A 14925-nucleotide genomic window follows, 5' to 3' on the forward strand; every position below is an offset into this window, starting at 1 on the left:
AGCTCCCCCACTGACGTCCCCTCTATGGCTTCTGAGGAAACAGGCCCCTGAGTCCACTCTGCAATTCGGACCTGACGTAGACCCTTTACACACAGGCCAGCTCTACCGAGGAGACTCTGCCTTCATTTATAATTCTACCGAAAGGCCACCCACCTGCTCCAAATCCTCGCTTGCCCTGGGTTTGGGGTTCCCCGTGTGTGACCTGGCCTCCCTCATCACAAAGACCCACTAGCCCAACTCTGTCAGCCTGCCAGTACTCTGCTGGTGTCCTGGTCTGACGGGGCCAGGACACAGTGTTTTACCCACAGTGGGAAGAACTCAGAGGTCCCCGGCCCTGTGAGCCGGGGTGGGTGTGGGCCCACCTACAGCCACCCGCTGGGAAGTGGAGGCACGGAGGGGCCTCGGTGATGTGCGTGGTTTGCAGGCCGCTGAGGCCAGGTCAGGCGGCACTCACCTGGCTGAGATTGAGAGGCTGCTGCTGCTGGAAATGCGGTCCTGGCCGCTGCTGCCGGTAGGCGATGGCTCCGGACGAGCTCCCTGAAGAGTGACCGCTGGTGGAGGTCACGTTGCTGGAGGACTTGGACTTGTAGGACGAGTGCTGACTGGCGTTGACTGTGTGGGAAAGAATAAGGGGTCACAGATGGCTCAGAGGTCCCCCTGCTGCCCAGAAGACCCTGCCCCTAGGGGAAACAACAGTGGTCTCCTAGGAAGGAGTGTGTTCCCAAGACCAGCCAATCAAATTAGCCTCGTCTCCCCAGATCCAGCTAAGAGTCGGCTCTGACTCTGGACTGGCCACTGGGCTTTGGCTTGTCTCACTGATTGGGAGCAAGTCCCAGCTTGTTGGACTTAGAATTCCTGTCTGGTGACACTGAAAAGCACAAGGAGGCGCTAACGGAGGAAAGGAGGAAAGGTCTCTCTCTGTAGCTCTTCGTGCCCCATCCAGAGCTGCAGTGGGGTTGTCTGCTGCGATCCAGAGACACAGTGACACATAAGCAGAGTATGGATAATGGGGCCTCAGAAAAAGAACCACACATGTCCTGAGGAAAAAAATCACCCATGGCTGCAAGTGTAAAACGGGCAAGGCTGGGGTAGAGGATGCTAAGTATGAATGAGGCATACATCACAATGAGCAGGCCCTTGATGTAACTGTGTTGGATCAATTCCATTACAAATCCCAGGATGATGAAATCAAAGTCAAAGAGGAGATGGCTGGGGCCAGTCAGAGAGAACACCGATTAATTGCTCAGGGAGAGAAACATGAAGAGCAAAAGTTTGGGAAACCAGAAACTTGGGGAGGGGATGGGAGATTGGGGTGCACACTGAAGCCCAAGAGAAACCTCCCTGCCCTACAGGCAGCAGCTGTAGGAAAGAGAGAGCTGCCCCACTGGGGATGGAGGCAGTGAGTCCTAACAGAGACCCCAATCTGACCGTGCATTGGCACTTGAGGGTCCTCCCATCCCACCCACTAAATTAGAACCCCATGGCGGGGGGTGCTTGGGGACCTGAATTAGCAACACATGCCCCATGAGAGGAACCAGCCAGGCCCTGGTGTACGGAGCTGTGCAAAAGCCAAACCTGTAGAGGGTCTGGGTGGCTCAGTCGGTTAGGTGTCTGCCTTCAGCTCAGGTCATGATCTCAGGGTCCTGGAATCGAGGCACCTGTTGGGCTCCCTGCTCAGCAGGGAGCCTCCCTCTCCCTCTCCCTCTCCCTCTGCCCCTTCCCCACTCCTGCACGCATTCTCTCTCTTTCAAATAAATAAAATCTTTAAAAAAAAAAAACCCAAACCCAGTTAGACTCTCAAAGGCCCTCCAAAGCCTGGAGGATGGGGAGGGGGTGGTGGTTTGGGGGATTCCCTGCCCGGTAAGAGCTGGAGAGCTGCGAATGCTGGCTAGCAGCAGAGCTTTGGTGTCTCCTCTTCACTCAGCCACGGTGCCACCTTGCTGGAGTCAGAGTACTTGCTGTTCTGTAGCAGGTCACAAACTGTGCCTGGGCCCTAGCTGCGGATGCTGCCTCTCTGCTCCTAGTTCAGCTCTCTGGGCATTCTGTGGTAATTATTGTGAGGGAGAAAGCCTGAGCTCCAGGTATCCACAGCTTGAGTCTGGAAGTGAAGAGCTTAGAGGAGTTTTAGGTGAAATGGCGTGACAGAGCTGGGCACGTGCCTGCTACCACCATTGCGGGAACAGGGAATGGGGACCAGGTCAGAGCAGTGAAACCCCAAATAAGGGACGGGGTCCTGCAGGGGACCAAGACATTAAAAGAATCATTTCCTCCTGCTGAGATGAATAAAGTGACAAGTGTGGCAGAAGACAGGTGCTGATGGTCAATCTCCTGAGGTACGGCTTGCAGCCATGAGGGACATTACAGAACTCTGGTCAGTCTTGCCCAGCTGCTCTCAAAGATCCGCCACCCTGGAAACAGTTCTAGTGGTCCTGTCTGTGCTAGGTGAGTGGGAGGGTGCTTCGGAGTATGGGTGGGCTGGGGAGCCAGATGCCTGTGAGGTCCAGCCACATGGTCTTGATCGAGTTAACCTCTGTACTTCCATTGTCACATCTGGGAAACTGGGAGAATAATGGTAACTACAAACAGGGTCGTCATGAGGTTTATGTCAATTAATGATTACGGATTGCCTAGTTATCTGTCACATGTTGAGCTCTTAAAAGCGTTACCTGTGTCAGCTATTGTTAACATCTTGATTATTGAGCCCTGTTTCCTGGCTAAAGCTGGTGCTCAAGGAACAGATGTCCACTCCAAGCTGAGGCAACCAAATCCTGTCTCCTGGAACTGGGAAACTGGGAGCCTGGGAATCTCTGGGTCAGGGTGAAGTGGTGCTCCAGAAAGCAGGTGTGTGGCTTCCAGTGGTCTAGGTCCTGGGAATTCTGGGTCCTGCTCAGCCTGGGATGTGGTTGTTGAAATTTCCTTCAGCCTTCTTGATTCCTTCCAATGAATTATGTGTCTTAAGGCAGCACAGAGTTCATTCTGTTGCCTTCTAAAAGAACCTCAACTCACCTAAGGGACCCAAGAAGGTTATGTGAGCAATCCCCAAGGCTCCTTCCCAAGCTCCCAAAGGAGGGGTGAGTTCTGGGAGAAAACTTGCCTGCACAGCATTTGTCCTGACTTGAACCCAGGCAACACCTGGGAGCTCCAGTTGTGGTGGTGGGGGGATAGGAGGGGCTATGACCTGGTCACACTGGGACCTCTCTGGGCCAACTGGGCACTGTGATGCTGAGGAAGGCTGCTTTCCTGATGGTTCTGAGCCTTGGATGACTTTGTAATGAACGGTATATATTTGTGTTGAGAAACACCACAGGCTGGGGACGAGTAGGCACCAGCATGAAGTTCCTGCTTTTTACTTGTCACCAGAAGGACTGTGCAGCATGTCTTCACAGGGGAAAAGAAATCTCTCTTTACAGGGAAAGTTATACCATGGGGCTCCCCAGAGACAGCAGCACTGGCTGCTTTAGAATCAGTAGCCTTACCACAGGGAATAACCCCCCCCCACACACACACCCTTTATTCTTTTTTGGTCAGAAACATCCCTCCGAGACTCTCAGCTGTTCAGATATCACGCAGTTCTTGTGGAAAGGCAGTGGGGGTAAGCGTTCAGAGCCGCCCCCTGCCCACGAGCAGTGGGCTGATGATGGAAGTGGTTAATGTAACTTGAAAGGCGTGAAATGTGAGCTCCACAAAGCTGTCTTCTCCTGCCTTTGTGGTTTCCAGACACAAAACTGCTGTGATGCTGACAAAGCCAGCCGGTCCTCAGTCTCATCACCTGTCTTCACTAGGGATTGGATGAGGTGGTCTAAAAGTTTCAGTAACTCTCCTCAGAATTGTGTCACCTTCCACAGAATGGCACCAGGACCAAAGGCGGACAAAGCTCCAAGCTGGAGGATTTCTAACGTGTGGAAATCTGGCCACTCTCTCATGCTGATTTAAGAGGCCAAGAAACATTTAGCACCAGCCACCCTTAAAAACAATTAATTTGTAGATGACCTCAAGAAGATCTATCTTGAGCCAATTCTTATAAACCATTACCCATATTTTAAAGGGAACGTTACAGTTCCCCCAAGGTGTCTCAGAACAGGGGCATTCTCAATGGAACAAAACTCACAGACTTGTGCTGTAGGTCTCAATCTGTGATCTAAAATCCCTGAGGTCACACATTTTTGAAATTCAGAATTTCAGATTTTAGAAAGGTTCAATATATTAGGTTATGCCCCACAGAGTCTTGGGCACCGCCCTGTAATCAAAGACAGGAAGGTTTCTGCTCCAAAACCCAGGGATATTTTACTAAGCGGCACAAATGACTATGAGGAAGAGACTGTGAACAGCTCCTTGCTAATCTGAGTTGGGCTTCACCACTAATGAGTTTGCTATAAACTTAAAATTTGTTTTTTGGAGAGGTTTTTTTTAAACTTAAAAAAATTATTTATTTGAGTGAGCGAATACAGGAGTAAGGGGAGGGGCAGAGGGAAAAGCAGGCTGCCCACTAAGTAGGGAGCCCCAAGGGATCATGACCTGAACTGAAGGCAGATGCTTAAACTTAACCTACTGAGCCACCCAGGTGCCCTGGTTTTCGGATGGCAGATGAAGAAGGACTATATCCTCTTTCTGCTCAATAAAAGGGTCAGGCTTCCTACAACATGGTCTTGAGATGTTTACTGTTAATGAAGTAGGAGAGCCCTTCACACCAAGCTGTATGCATTGCAGGTTGCAATCTAATTTTTTTTTTAAGATTTTATTTTTTTTAAGTAATCTCTACACCCAGCGTGGGGCTCGAACTCACAACCCTGAGATCAAGAGTCATACAGTCTTCTAAGTGAGCCGGCCAGATGGCCCCTCGAGGGCTACAATGATAAGCCAGCACATGTAGGGCTTCTTGAGGACTCGAGGGTATTTGGTAATAAAGACTTAAAGGGTCAATTTCCATATTTTGAGTTAGCAAATGTTATCTTTTCCTCAACTGATTCGCCAGCACTAACATCCATTGGTTTTCCTTTCCTACCTTCTCCCTCACATCCACGTGTCTCCCATTGCTTCTCTCTCTGGGAAGTTACTACGGTGTACTGCCTCCAGGTGTGAAAACCCTGACCAGCTCCTGAGGGACGGACAGTCCCTTTTTAGCAAAGTCAAGCCGTCTTTGGTAAGAAACACTGAAGACAGTCCAGTCTCATTTTATTCAGGCTACAGGCTCTTTGGAAACTCTCTACTCTATTTATCCATTCATGAAACAAAATTCAGAGGTGATGTGGCTGTCAGAGGGAAGCCACTTCTGACAGGGGTGAATCAGTGTAGCCATCTGGCTGATGACAAGGAGTGGCTGCTTCTAAGGCAACAGGGCTGTGTCCCCCTATATTGGGTAAGTTGAATCTGTAGCTCCGAGGTTTTGACAAACATATTTAATACTTCAACAGTGACACAACATATGACGGAAATGATATCCTTTGCCATATCGAAACTTAAAAATGTGCGACGTATATAGTTTGAAACAATTATTTCAGGGATAAATGAGTAGAAAAGTCTGAGGGCCACTGCTCTAAGGAGTCCTGTCTCCTGGGTGAACAACTTTGTTTGCCTTACAGATTCCTTTGGTTCTAGAGAGTGTTCTTCCTGCCAAGGTTTCTACTAAAACCCTTGCCTGGGTAGAGATAGAGGGTTCTGGAAAGAGATGTCCATGTGTCCCGCACTATGTGGACTGGCCTATGGTACTGGGCTGGAAAAGCCCCGAGAAAGACCCCATCCTGAATTCTGCTCTTCACTTTCACGTCACTCTCAGTGGCAGAACCTGAATGGCCCATGCCCAGCGGGTCTTACATGGTGGTGACCACCCCAAGAAGGATCTGAGGTGACATAGACGGGGGTCCTTCCTGATGACTAGTTCCCTGAATCTAAACAAAATCTTTTTTGCCCGGTCATACCTCTTTCCTTCTAAAGAGTGCTATTGTGAAGGTGCTGCCTGCCTTGAATGGCCTGATGACAGTTCATGGCAGAAAAGCAGATGGCTTCTAGTTTATTCCCTAAATTCTTCCACTGGTGAGATACTACCAAAGCTGAGGGGAGCCACTAATCTTATTTGGAAGGTTACGCTCTCAGCCTTTATTCTAGTCCAATTTTCAGGCCTTCGTGGGATAGAAGGGCTCCTTTTACTCAAGCAGCGTGTCAGGAGATAAGCACACTTGTCACTACGACCTGTCCTCCCAACAGCGAACTCTGAGGGGATACCAAAGTGGGCCTATGTGTCACCCTCACCCGCAGGACTCAGAGAAGATTCTTCCCACACAGGAAGCTGCTCTACCACTAGGGCTTCTTCATGTTCAGTCGGTCAGGAGCAGCCTAAGCCAGGAGGGAGCTGGGTGGCTTTTATTTCATATTTATGCACCTAATCAGTGTGAGATCCACCGTAAAGGCAGCGAGGGATTAATTATAGAATAAAAAAGTGAAAACTCCGCTTCTATAAGGTGACAGTAAACAGAACCCTACCCTGGCTGCTTGAGTGTAATCCTTGGGTAAGGAGCTACAGTAACCTGGGGCTCACTAGTTCTCCCACAACACGGCCACTTGTTGGCAGAACCCAAAAACACCGGCCTGCAGACAGGTGCTCCTGGCCTGCCCCGGCCCCAAGTTACCTGGCACCAGGCTATCACATTCCACCAGCACTTCGCTGGCCTGGGTTTTCAGGGGGGGCACGATGATAGTTCGGGGGTTCCCAGTGCAGTGGTTCTCCAGGCTCCCCTTGGCGTCACAGGCGTTGCCGTGGTGCCCAGCGCGGTGCTGCACGGAGTAGGGGCTGGTGTTGCTGGAGGAGTCGGAGTACGGAGAGTCGTGGACTGTGACACAGCTGATGACGTTTTTCCTCTGCTTGGAGACAGTGCTGAAAACGGAAAGGGAGAAATCAGGATTGTGAGGCAGCTGTGAGGTGAGACACCAACCAGCATTCCAGAACCAGCCATGTGAGAAGCCCCTTGGTGCTCTGGGACACGCGCGCGCGCGCGTGTGTGTGTGTAGGAACGTGACATCTGCTCTCCGGACCCTAATGTGGAGACTAGGGACACAGTGTTGCCCATCCAACCAGCAGGGGGATGTGTGAAGACACGAGAAGGGCTGGAGCTGGGTCCCCGGCACTTCTGGAAACGGGAGAAGCTTCCAGATGGCCCTGGGTTCTCCCCCAGCAGGAGAACTGCAGGGGAGGTGCCTATAGCCCACAGCTGTGTGGCAGCACCTTCTGAGCCACCACAAGGGGACATCCTAGCATGTAGAGAAAGCCCAAGAAGACCTTGGCAACCTAAGGCCCCGGTTTGCAGAAGGACACCTCTGAGAGGAGAGCCATCATCAGCTTAGGTTCAGGGCCTGGGAGATCCGCTGAACTTGGGTGCGAGGGAGCGAAATGTCCAAGGGGAAGCAGGATGCAGAGAGAGGCGTGCATGAAGAGCGGGGTCTCAGGAGGCTGACCACACACAACACAGTTCAGAGACACTGGGAGAGAAAAACTGGGAGCTGGACACCACACCCTTTGCCACCTCTTTGCTGGGACGTCATGTGGAATGAGTGGGTGGTGCAGGCTGCCAGGACATCTGAGGGTCCCCTTCTTGAGGGGGAGGCCTAGCCCCTCTGCAGCCTCCCTAGAGCAGGAGCCCAGGATCAGGGAGGGGACAGCACAGTGTGTAGGTGAGGTCAGAAGGGCTCCCTTGGGGATGACGCCTATGAGAGTGTTGCTCAGCAGCTGTGGTTTTCCTCCTGTATCGGAAACTTCGTTCTATGCTGATAGGGAGGAACCAGCTTTGGATGGCTCCTGGCCAGCACATTTTCTTTCTTGAGATATTTATGTTGGTGTGGCTACTTTAGGAACCCATTCTGGCTGCCTCCAGGGCAGGTGGGTGGGATGATGGATACGGAATTTGTTGCTTATTGTGAGGGTTTTAAAACAAGATCTACATCTATTTTTATATATTGATCATCTATTTTTAAGAAATATTGATTGCCTAGGTAAGACAGGGTCAGTTTCCAAATAATTTGCTAAGAGAAGCAGCTGCTATTTATGGAGGGCCTAATGGAACCACCACCCCCACCTCCAGGTGTCTTGCCCAAGGTCATGTGGCCAGTCACAGGCCAGACTCTTTCCAAGATAGATCTCTGCCACCCTAAGGGCAGCAGAGAAATGGGCAAACTCGAGAGCCCCAGGCAGCCGGGCAGAAGGTAAGTGGAAGGTCATCCAGGCTGCTAAAGGCTAGAGGGGCTGGGAGGTGAACCCACAGAAGGTCTGAGCCCCTGCTCCCTGAAGCCTGGCACTACTGACATCTGGGCTGAAATATTCTTCCAGTGGCTGCACATTTTGTCCTTCCTGGTTCAAGGTAGAAGAGTCCCTTCCTAACTGTGTCCGTGGGTCAGAACACAGGCCCTGCAGCAACTACTTCGCAGTTGCTGGTTGTATGGCCTTGGGCAGCTAGCTATGCAACCTCTGAGTGATTGTCTGTCTCATGATCAAACGTGGATAATGACACTACCTACGTATATAGGCTTATTTTGAGAAGTGAGAACATACAGGGAAGTGCTCTGAATAGTGTACATATGAAAGTTTGTGGCTATTATCACTGTTACTGGTTGTGCTACCTCATTTAACATGTGAAAACAGGATTGCAAAAATAGATCCAGGCAAAGGGGATTCTATCAAGGCATGGATTGGATGGAGAAGTTTTTAGTCTATGAATAAACCAGAAGATTGATATGAAAGAAATGAAAACTCATTAGTTAGATATCTTGGAGATCTGTGGTAGGTGCCACAGGGGATTCCTGTACAAAGAGCTATAATACATGCCTCTGCCCTGGAGGTGATTAAAATTTCATTGGGGGACTGTATAAAAACATGACAAGTTAAACAGTAGAAGCTTTAAAATAATCGGTTAAAGAGAATAATGGATGTCACAAAGCCTTCTGTGATGAACTGTCAAATGAGTTGTACCGGTGACAATTGCTAGGAACTCAAAGGCAGATGAGGAATGAAGTGACTGCATATATTTACAGCTCTTCATATTAACTTCGATAAAACAGATACATTTTAATTAGTAAAGACCTATGCTTCCCACTTATAACAGTTGGAATGCAAAAAATCCCCATATGCTTGTTTCTCAAAAAGCCACATAATTACCATATGACCCAGCAATGCCACTGGAGGTATTCATGCAGAGGAGGGGAAAGCAAGGACCCAATCAGATCCTTGTATGCCAGTGTTCACAGCTACATCATGCATAAGAGTGTAAAGGTGGAATTAACCTAGGTGTCCATCAACAGACAAATGCGTAAGAAAAATGTGGTCTATCCACACAATGGAATTTTAGCCATAAAAACGAATAGAGTTCTGATATGTGCTACAGCATGGATATACCTTGAAAACGCGCTAAGTAAAAGAAGCCAGACACAAAAAGGACAAACACTGTGTGATTCTACTTACATAAGGTATCTAGAATAACCAACCTCTTAGAGAAGGTAGATTCAAGATTACCAGGAGCTGGGGAGGGTGGGGCATGGGGAGCGATTACTTAATGGGTACAGAGTCCCTGTTTGGAGTGATGACAAACTTCTGGAAATAAGTGGTGATGGTTGTACATGTTGTGAGCGTACTTCATGTCACTGAAACGTATACTTGAGAATCAGAAAAGCAGATGGGATTTGTGGGGGGTGGAAGTGGGTGGGGGGCATGGAGATCTGGCATAAGAACTAGGACATGGGGCACAAGGAGAAAGTCCCTGAGCCTGGAAAGTAGGGAGGAGGAGTCCAAGAGAAGCAAGAGGATGTGGAAAGCTGTGGCAGGAGGATGTGGGGCCGCTTTCTGGGGTGATGGGGCTGGATGACAGAACCGACTTCTTTGTGTATGTCTGCTGTGTACTAAGATGCTACCGAGGGGGATCCCTGGGTGGCGCAGCGGTTTGGCGCCTGCCTTTGGCCCAGGGCGCGATCTTGGAGACCCGGGATCGAATCCCACATCGGGCTCCCGGTGCATGGAGCCTGCTTCTCCCTCCACCTATGTCTCTGCCTCTCTCTCTCTGTGTGTGTGTGTGTGACTATCATAAATAAATAAAAATTAAAAAAAAAAATATGCTACCGAGGGCCCCTTCTCCCTCCATGCATACACCATCAAAGTGGTCCCAGGACCTGGGGAAAAGGCCCTGGAGGCTGTAACTCTGTACGGCGTCCAGTTCTGTAGGGGCTGCAGGGAGATGTGATGCCTGTCCTTCACTCTCGGCTTCTGTCATAGGTCATAGCCAGGTCTGCATAATTAACCCACATACACAGTGGCTTAGCAGGTCATCTTACCAAACACAGGTGTGTTCTGCTGCAGGCGCGCATGAAGAACAGAGGCTGGCTTCCAACCCCAGTCCTGGGAGCTGGTGTTCTGGTCCTGGCTCTACTGTCCATTCACTGGTGTGACCCTGGCCAGTGGCCTAGATATTAGTGTGACCCTAAACGTCCCTCCACTTCCAACCTGCTCTGACATCTATTGGGGAAGAGTGGCATGAAAGGATCCACTGCGAGGGTCCCCTAAAGACTCACTATTAAAGACATTTAAAATAAGATTTGGTTTACTCCTAATTTGGAGAGGAAATAGATGTCTATAGTAAGTGTGCCTTACATGTAGACCCAGACCTGGCCAATTCCTGCTGGCCAGATCTTCCTTGTGTTCCAAGTTGTTTCAAAAATGAGCAAATTAAACAGACACATGGACACATAGCCAAGCTGTAATAAAATTCAAATTTGGAAATTGTGGAGAAGCTTCAGCTCAGTAGGAGTAAGAATTTAAACACACAATGGGGCCGCTTCATGAACCAGTGAGCTTCTTGTCACCAAAGGATGGCTTGTTGGCAAGAATCTTTCAAGAGTTGATAGTTTAGTCTGGATGACCTGTGAGAATTTAGGGCCATCTCCTGCTGGAAACCCAACAGGTAGTGAGCCTTTCTACAGAGGCTGAGGATCCTGCATGTCAGTATCTTAATATCTATCAACGAGTGTGGGATAAAATCTCTATAAAACAGCTCATGGGTCCCATTCCTTTGTTTTCAGAGCTCATTATGCCTAATGAGCAAATAGGTATAACATAGTCCAGGGCTAATTTACCTACCTCTTTGGATTTGCTCGTGACAGGCTTGGAAAAGGTGAATTAATCTGATAGCTCTGTTTTTAATCTCTTCTGCTGTTAAAAACATCTCTGTGCTCTACCCGAATATACTATGCAGATTCGAGAACAAATGGGAAGCTGTTAAATGAGTCACTTTGAAAATGAGCATACATTTGACATTACCGCTCTGGGTTCTTTAGGCTCATATGTACTGATTCTACTGGGATTCATTCCACTACAGTGTCTAATTATTATTGATAGTTTATCAATCTCATTAATAATTGGTTAATGGAACTGAGAGAGAGGAGCAGAATGAGAAATATTTCCTCAAGTGTCCTCGGCCAGAACATCACTTCTGAATAAAGAACAAAGCTTCCAGAGTTCACAAATTGCTTTGTGTTGTCCTGGCGATAGCTGATTTTCATCATTTTAAAATGATGGAAAGAAATAAGGAGCTTGGAAGTAGAGAAATCAGCCCCAGTGGAGGAAGCCCTGCCGGAGGAGCGGACACCAGCCTGTGACTCCTGCCCTGTGGGGCCCTACCTGGAATGTGTCGCTGATTTCTAGTTGTCAATCTCAGTCAGCTTCAACCTTCGAGACCGGGGTCAAAACTCATCTCTACCAATAAACTTTACATGACTTACTTCACTGCCCTGATTTCCAGTCAATGCTGTGCATGAGAAACACCACTCTTCTCTTGCTGCAAACACTGATTAATAACCGCAGGTAACATTTGTTGGATGTACGACTACTGGTCGAAGGGCTCTGCACTGTCCCCCTGCTCCCCACTGCAAGACTGTAAAGAATGTTGTAATATACTGACTGCATGAGTACTTAACTGGAGATCTACCCTCTTAAAATTTTCAGCATACAATACAGTGCTGTTGACTAGGCTCTAAGTGTTGCCTAATTCAAGCGGACGGCAAGAGAGATCCCACTGCTTGATTCTATGAACTTGACTATTTTAGAAGCCTCTTGTTAAGAGGTTTTTTTTTTTTGCATATTGCAGAATTTCCCTCTTTTTTTTAAGGCTGACTAGAATTCCACCGTGTGTACATGCTGCATTTTCTTTACCCATTTGTCTGTGCACTCATTTGATGGACACGTAGGTTGTTTCCACATCTTGGCTATTGTGAATAATGCTGTGATGAACATGGATGTATAGTTATCGCCTCGAGGTCCTGATTTTGGTCTTTTGGATAAATTCTCAGAAGTGAATTGCTAGATCAATGATAGCTCTATAGTTAATTTTTCTGAGGAAACTCCATACTGTTTCCCAGAGTAGCTGCACCAGTTTGCATTTCATTTCCACCAAGAGTGTGCAAGGACTTGACCTTCCCTGTATTCTCATCCACACCTTCTTTTGTTCTTTTGCTAACAGCCATTCTGACAGGTGTAAGGGGATATTGTGGTTTTTATTTGTTTCCCCGATCATTAGTGATGCTGAGCATTTTTTCATATAGCTGTTGGCCACTTAGAGTCTTCTTTTAAGAAATATCTATTTAGGTCCTTAGCCCACTTTGTAGTCAGGTTATTAGGTTTTTTGCTGTTAAATTAACCTGGGCTTGCACTCACTTAGTCACTATGCATACTTTATCTTTTATCCTCCCCCCTCCTACTCACAAGCACTGAAAATGTAAATCAACTGTGCTCCTCCTCTGGTCCCAATGACAGTGGTCTTTTCTAAGCATGGGGCACGGGGCTGTTCGCAGGGGCAACTATCTCAGCTGATGGAGATGAGAGCTGCTGACCCGGCCACCTTCAAGGGGATGTGTATGGGTTGCTGTCCTGTTCCCATCCCCCTCCACCCAATTAGAGATACTTGGCTGAGTGCACTTTGTGAGCAGAGGGGCCAGAAGCCAATGTCTCCAGGCCAATGTGCTCCTTCCCATGTATCACACAGCTCTCAATTTAGAGTCATTAGGGAGAACAAAAAAAATCTACAATTTAAATTTGGTGCATACATTCAAGTTATATTATCCACACATTGATATCTATGTGTATGCCTCTCTCAATGCACATGCACACATGTACATATCACTGGGAAGATTTTCGCACATGACCATCTTCTAGAGAAATCAGAAGCAAGGAGTGGAAGGAGCCATGGGCCCAGTCCCCTACACACAGCAGGAGTAGGTATTCAATGTCCTTCCACTTCCTTCAGTGATCTGGCCACTGAGCATGGCTCTGACCTGTGGTAGCTAGCCATTTGCGCTCCGCCTCCTCCCCCTGCCCTAGGGAAGTTGTGACTTGTCAGTGAGGGCTCTGTAATGTGCTGAAGTGTCAGGACAGGCTGCTGGGGATAGTCAGGTGTGGTGTTGCTTCTTCAAAATGCAGCCCTTTCGTAAAATGCGGCCCTTAACCACACTACTCAACCTGCAGGGGTGTTTTGAAGGAACAAAAGGAGATGAAGAGGATGCGGTGAAGTCCACTTTGACAAAACATCCTCCCATCTCCTGAGAGGAGTCAGATGATTGAACTCTCTCCTTCAACCTTGGGATATCTGACAAGTCAACACTGCAAAACTACAAAGCCCTTCAAATGATACTGTGTGTTGGGTTCCTGTTTCTTCACTCCCGCTTATGAAGCAGGAGGAGGAGGAAAGGAGTGATGCAGTGGGTTGCAGGTGGCCATGGACACGGGGTCCGCTTTGAGTTGACTCTGCCTGTGTAATAATAAATGAGTGTGTGTGGGGATCCCTGGGTGGCGCAGCGGTTTGGCGCCTGCCTTTGGCCCAGGGCGCGATCCTGGAGACCCGGGATCGAATCCCACATCAGGCTCCCGGTGCATGGAGCCTGCTTCTTCCTCTGCCTGTGTCTCTGCCTCATTCTCTCTCTCTCTCTCTCTGTGACTATCACAAATAAATAAAAAAAATAAAAATAAAAAAAAAATAAATAAATGAGTGTGTGTGTTGCTCTCTGTTAAGCAGATGTTAGTTTTCCAGGCCAAAGCCTTTTGTGGAGCAGTTTATCAGTTTCCCGACTGTGCCTTTTAAATAGAGTAATTGCTCTAGATGTTCAATTTAGTATAAAGAACAACATTTTGGGTCAACTAGTTTTTATAAAACTATTTTAAGAATGATCCTTCTTCAAAATACTGGGGGATGCAAATGCATCAACTTTCTTCAAGTTTTTGTCTTGGTAACATTGGTTGTCGTACTCTGGAGCCGCTGCTCACACACACAAAGTGATGCTGAAAGGAACAGTGCCCCGATGACCACAGGAAAAGAAAACCTGGCTACCAGAAATATCCAGATAATTAAATGAATGAACAAATGAGCGAATAAGGAGACTGGACGAAATAGTTTCTAGTTGATTGGCTGAAGTGAGCCACTTTAGCGACACACTTTAAAAATTACCCTCATGACCGGAGGTTGTGTGGTACGGCCTTGAAAGGACAGTTTCAGACCAAGGCAAGGTTAGCAGAGGGTCTGAATAAGACATGCACCAATAAACTTTGTCCACAGAGATTTCAAGGGAGAGAAGATGGCTTATTCAGCACATATAGACAGTCGGATGCTGCTCTCATCAAAATCATTTATAAATGTTTAAAATCAGACTGGTTCTACTACTTCATCCTGGGGGACCCAGAAAAATACCAGTTTGGGTTTTCTATCTTTAGATAAATTCTCTAACCATAGCCACAGGGTCCCCTATTCCAACAGCAACTCACTGAGAAAAAGCAAGTTGCTGGGCTGTGTTGGCCTCCTCATTTTAAAATACTTTCTCGAAGAATCAGAAGAGCTGACCTCTGCCCTTCTTGCTGCTAGAGCTTCGGCACTCTGACCAACGCATGGCACCTGGTCAGGACTCGTGAACATA

General features: G+C 48.1%; 1 protein-coding gene across 17 annotated transcripts in view; it reads right to left on the bottom strand.

The window, feature by feature from the left end:
- HIPK2 (homeodomain interacting protein kinase 2) overlaps positions 1 to 14925 on the bottom strand; it is a 193158-nt gene that overhangs the window by 16336 nt on the left and 161897 nt on the right. For all 17 annotated transcript variants that reach the window (XR_012007922.1, XM_072777403.1, XM_072777416.1 and 14 more), the window contains 2 exons: positions 6624 to 6868; positions 455 to 612 (listed from right to left, as the gene is read on the bottom strand). Coding sequence is in view for 16 of the 17 variants with exons in the window: in XM_072777403.1 (XP_072633504.1) it covers positions 455 to 612; positions 6624 to 6868 (403 nt within the window). In the remaining variant the exon portion in view is untranslated. The remainder of the gene's footprint in view (positions 1 to 454; positions 613 to 6623; positions 6869 to 14925) is intronic.

The sequence above is a fragment of the Canis lupus genome, chromosome 15, assembly GCF_048164855.1.
Source record: "Canis lupus baileyi chromosome 15, mCanLup2.hap1, whole genome shotgun sequence".
NCBI lineage: Eukaryota > Metazoa > Chordata > Mammalia > Carnivora > Canidae > Canis > Canis lupus.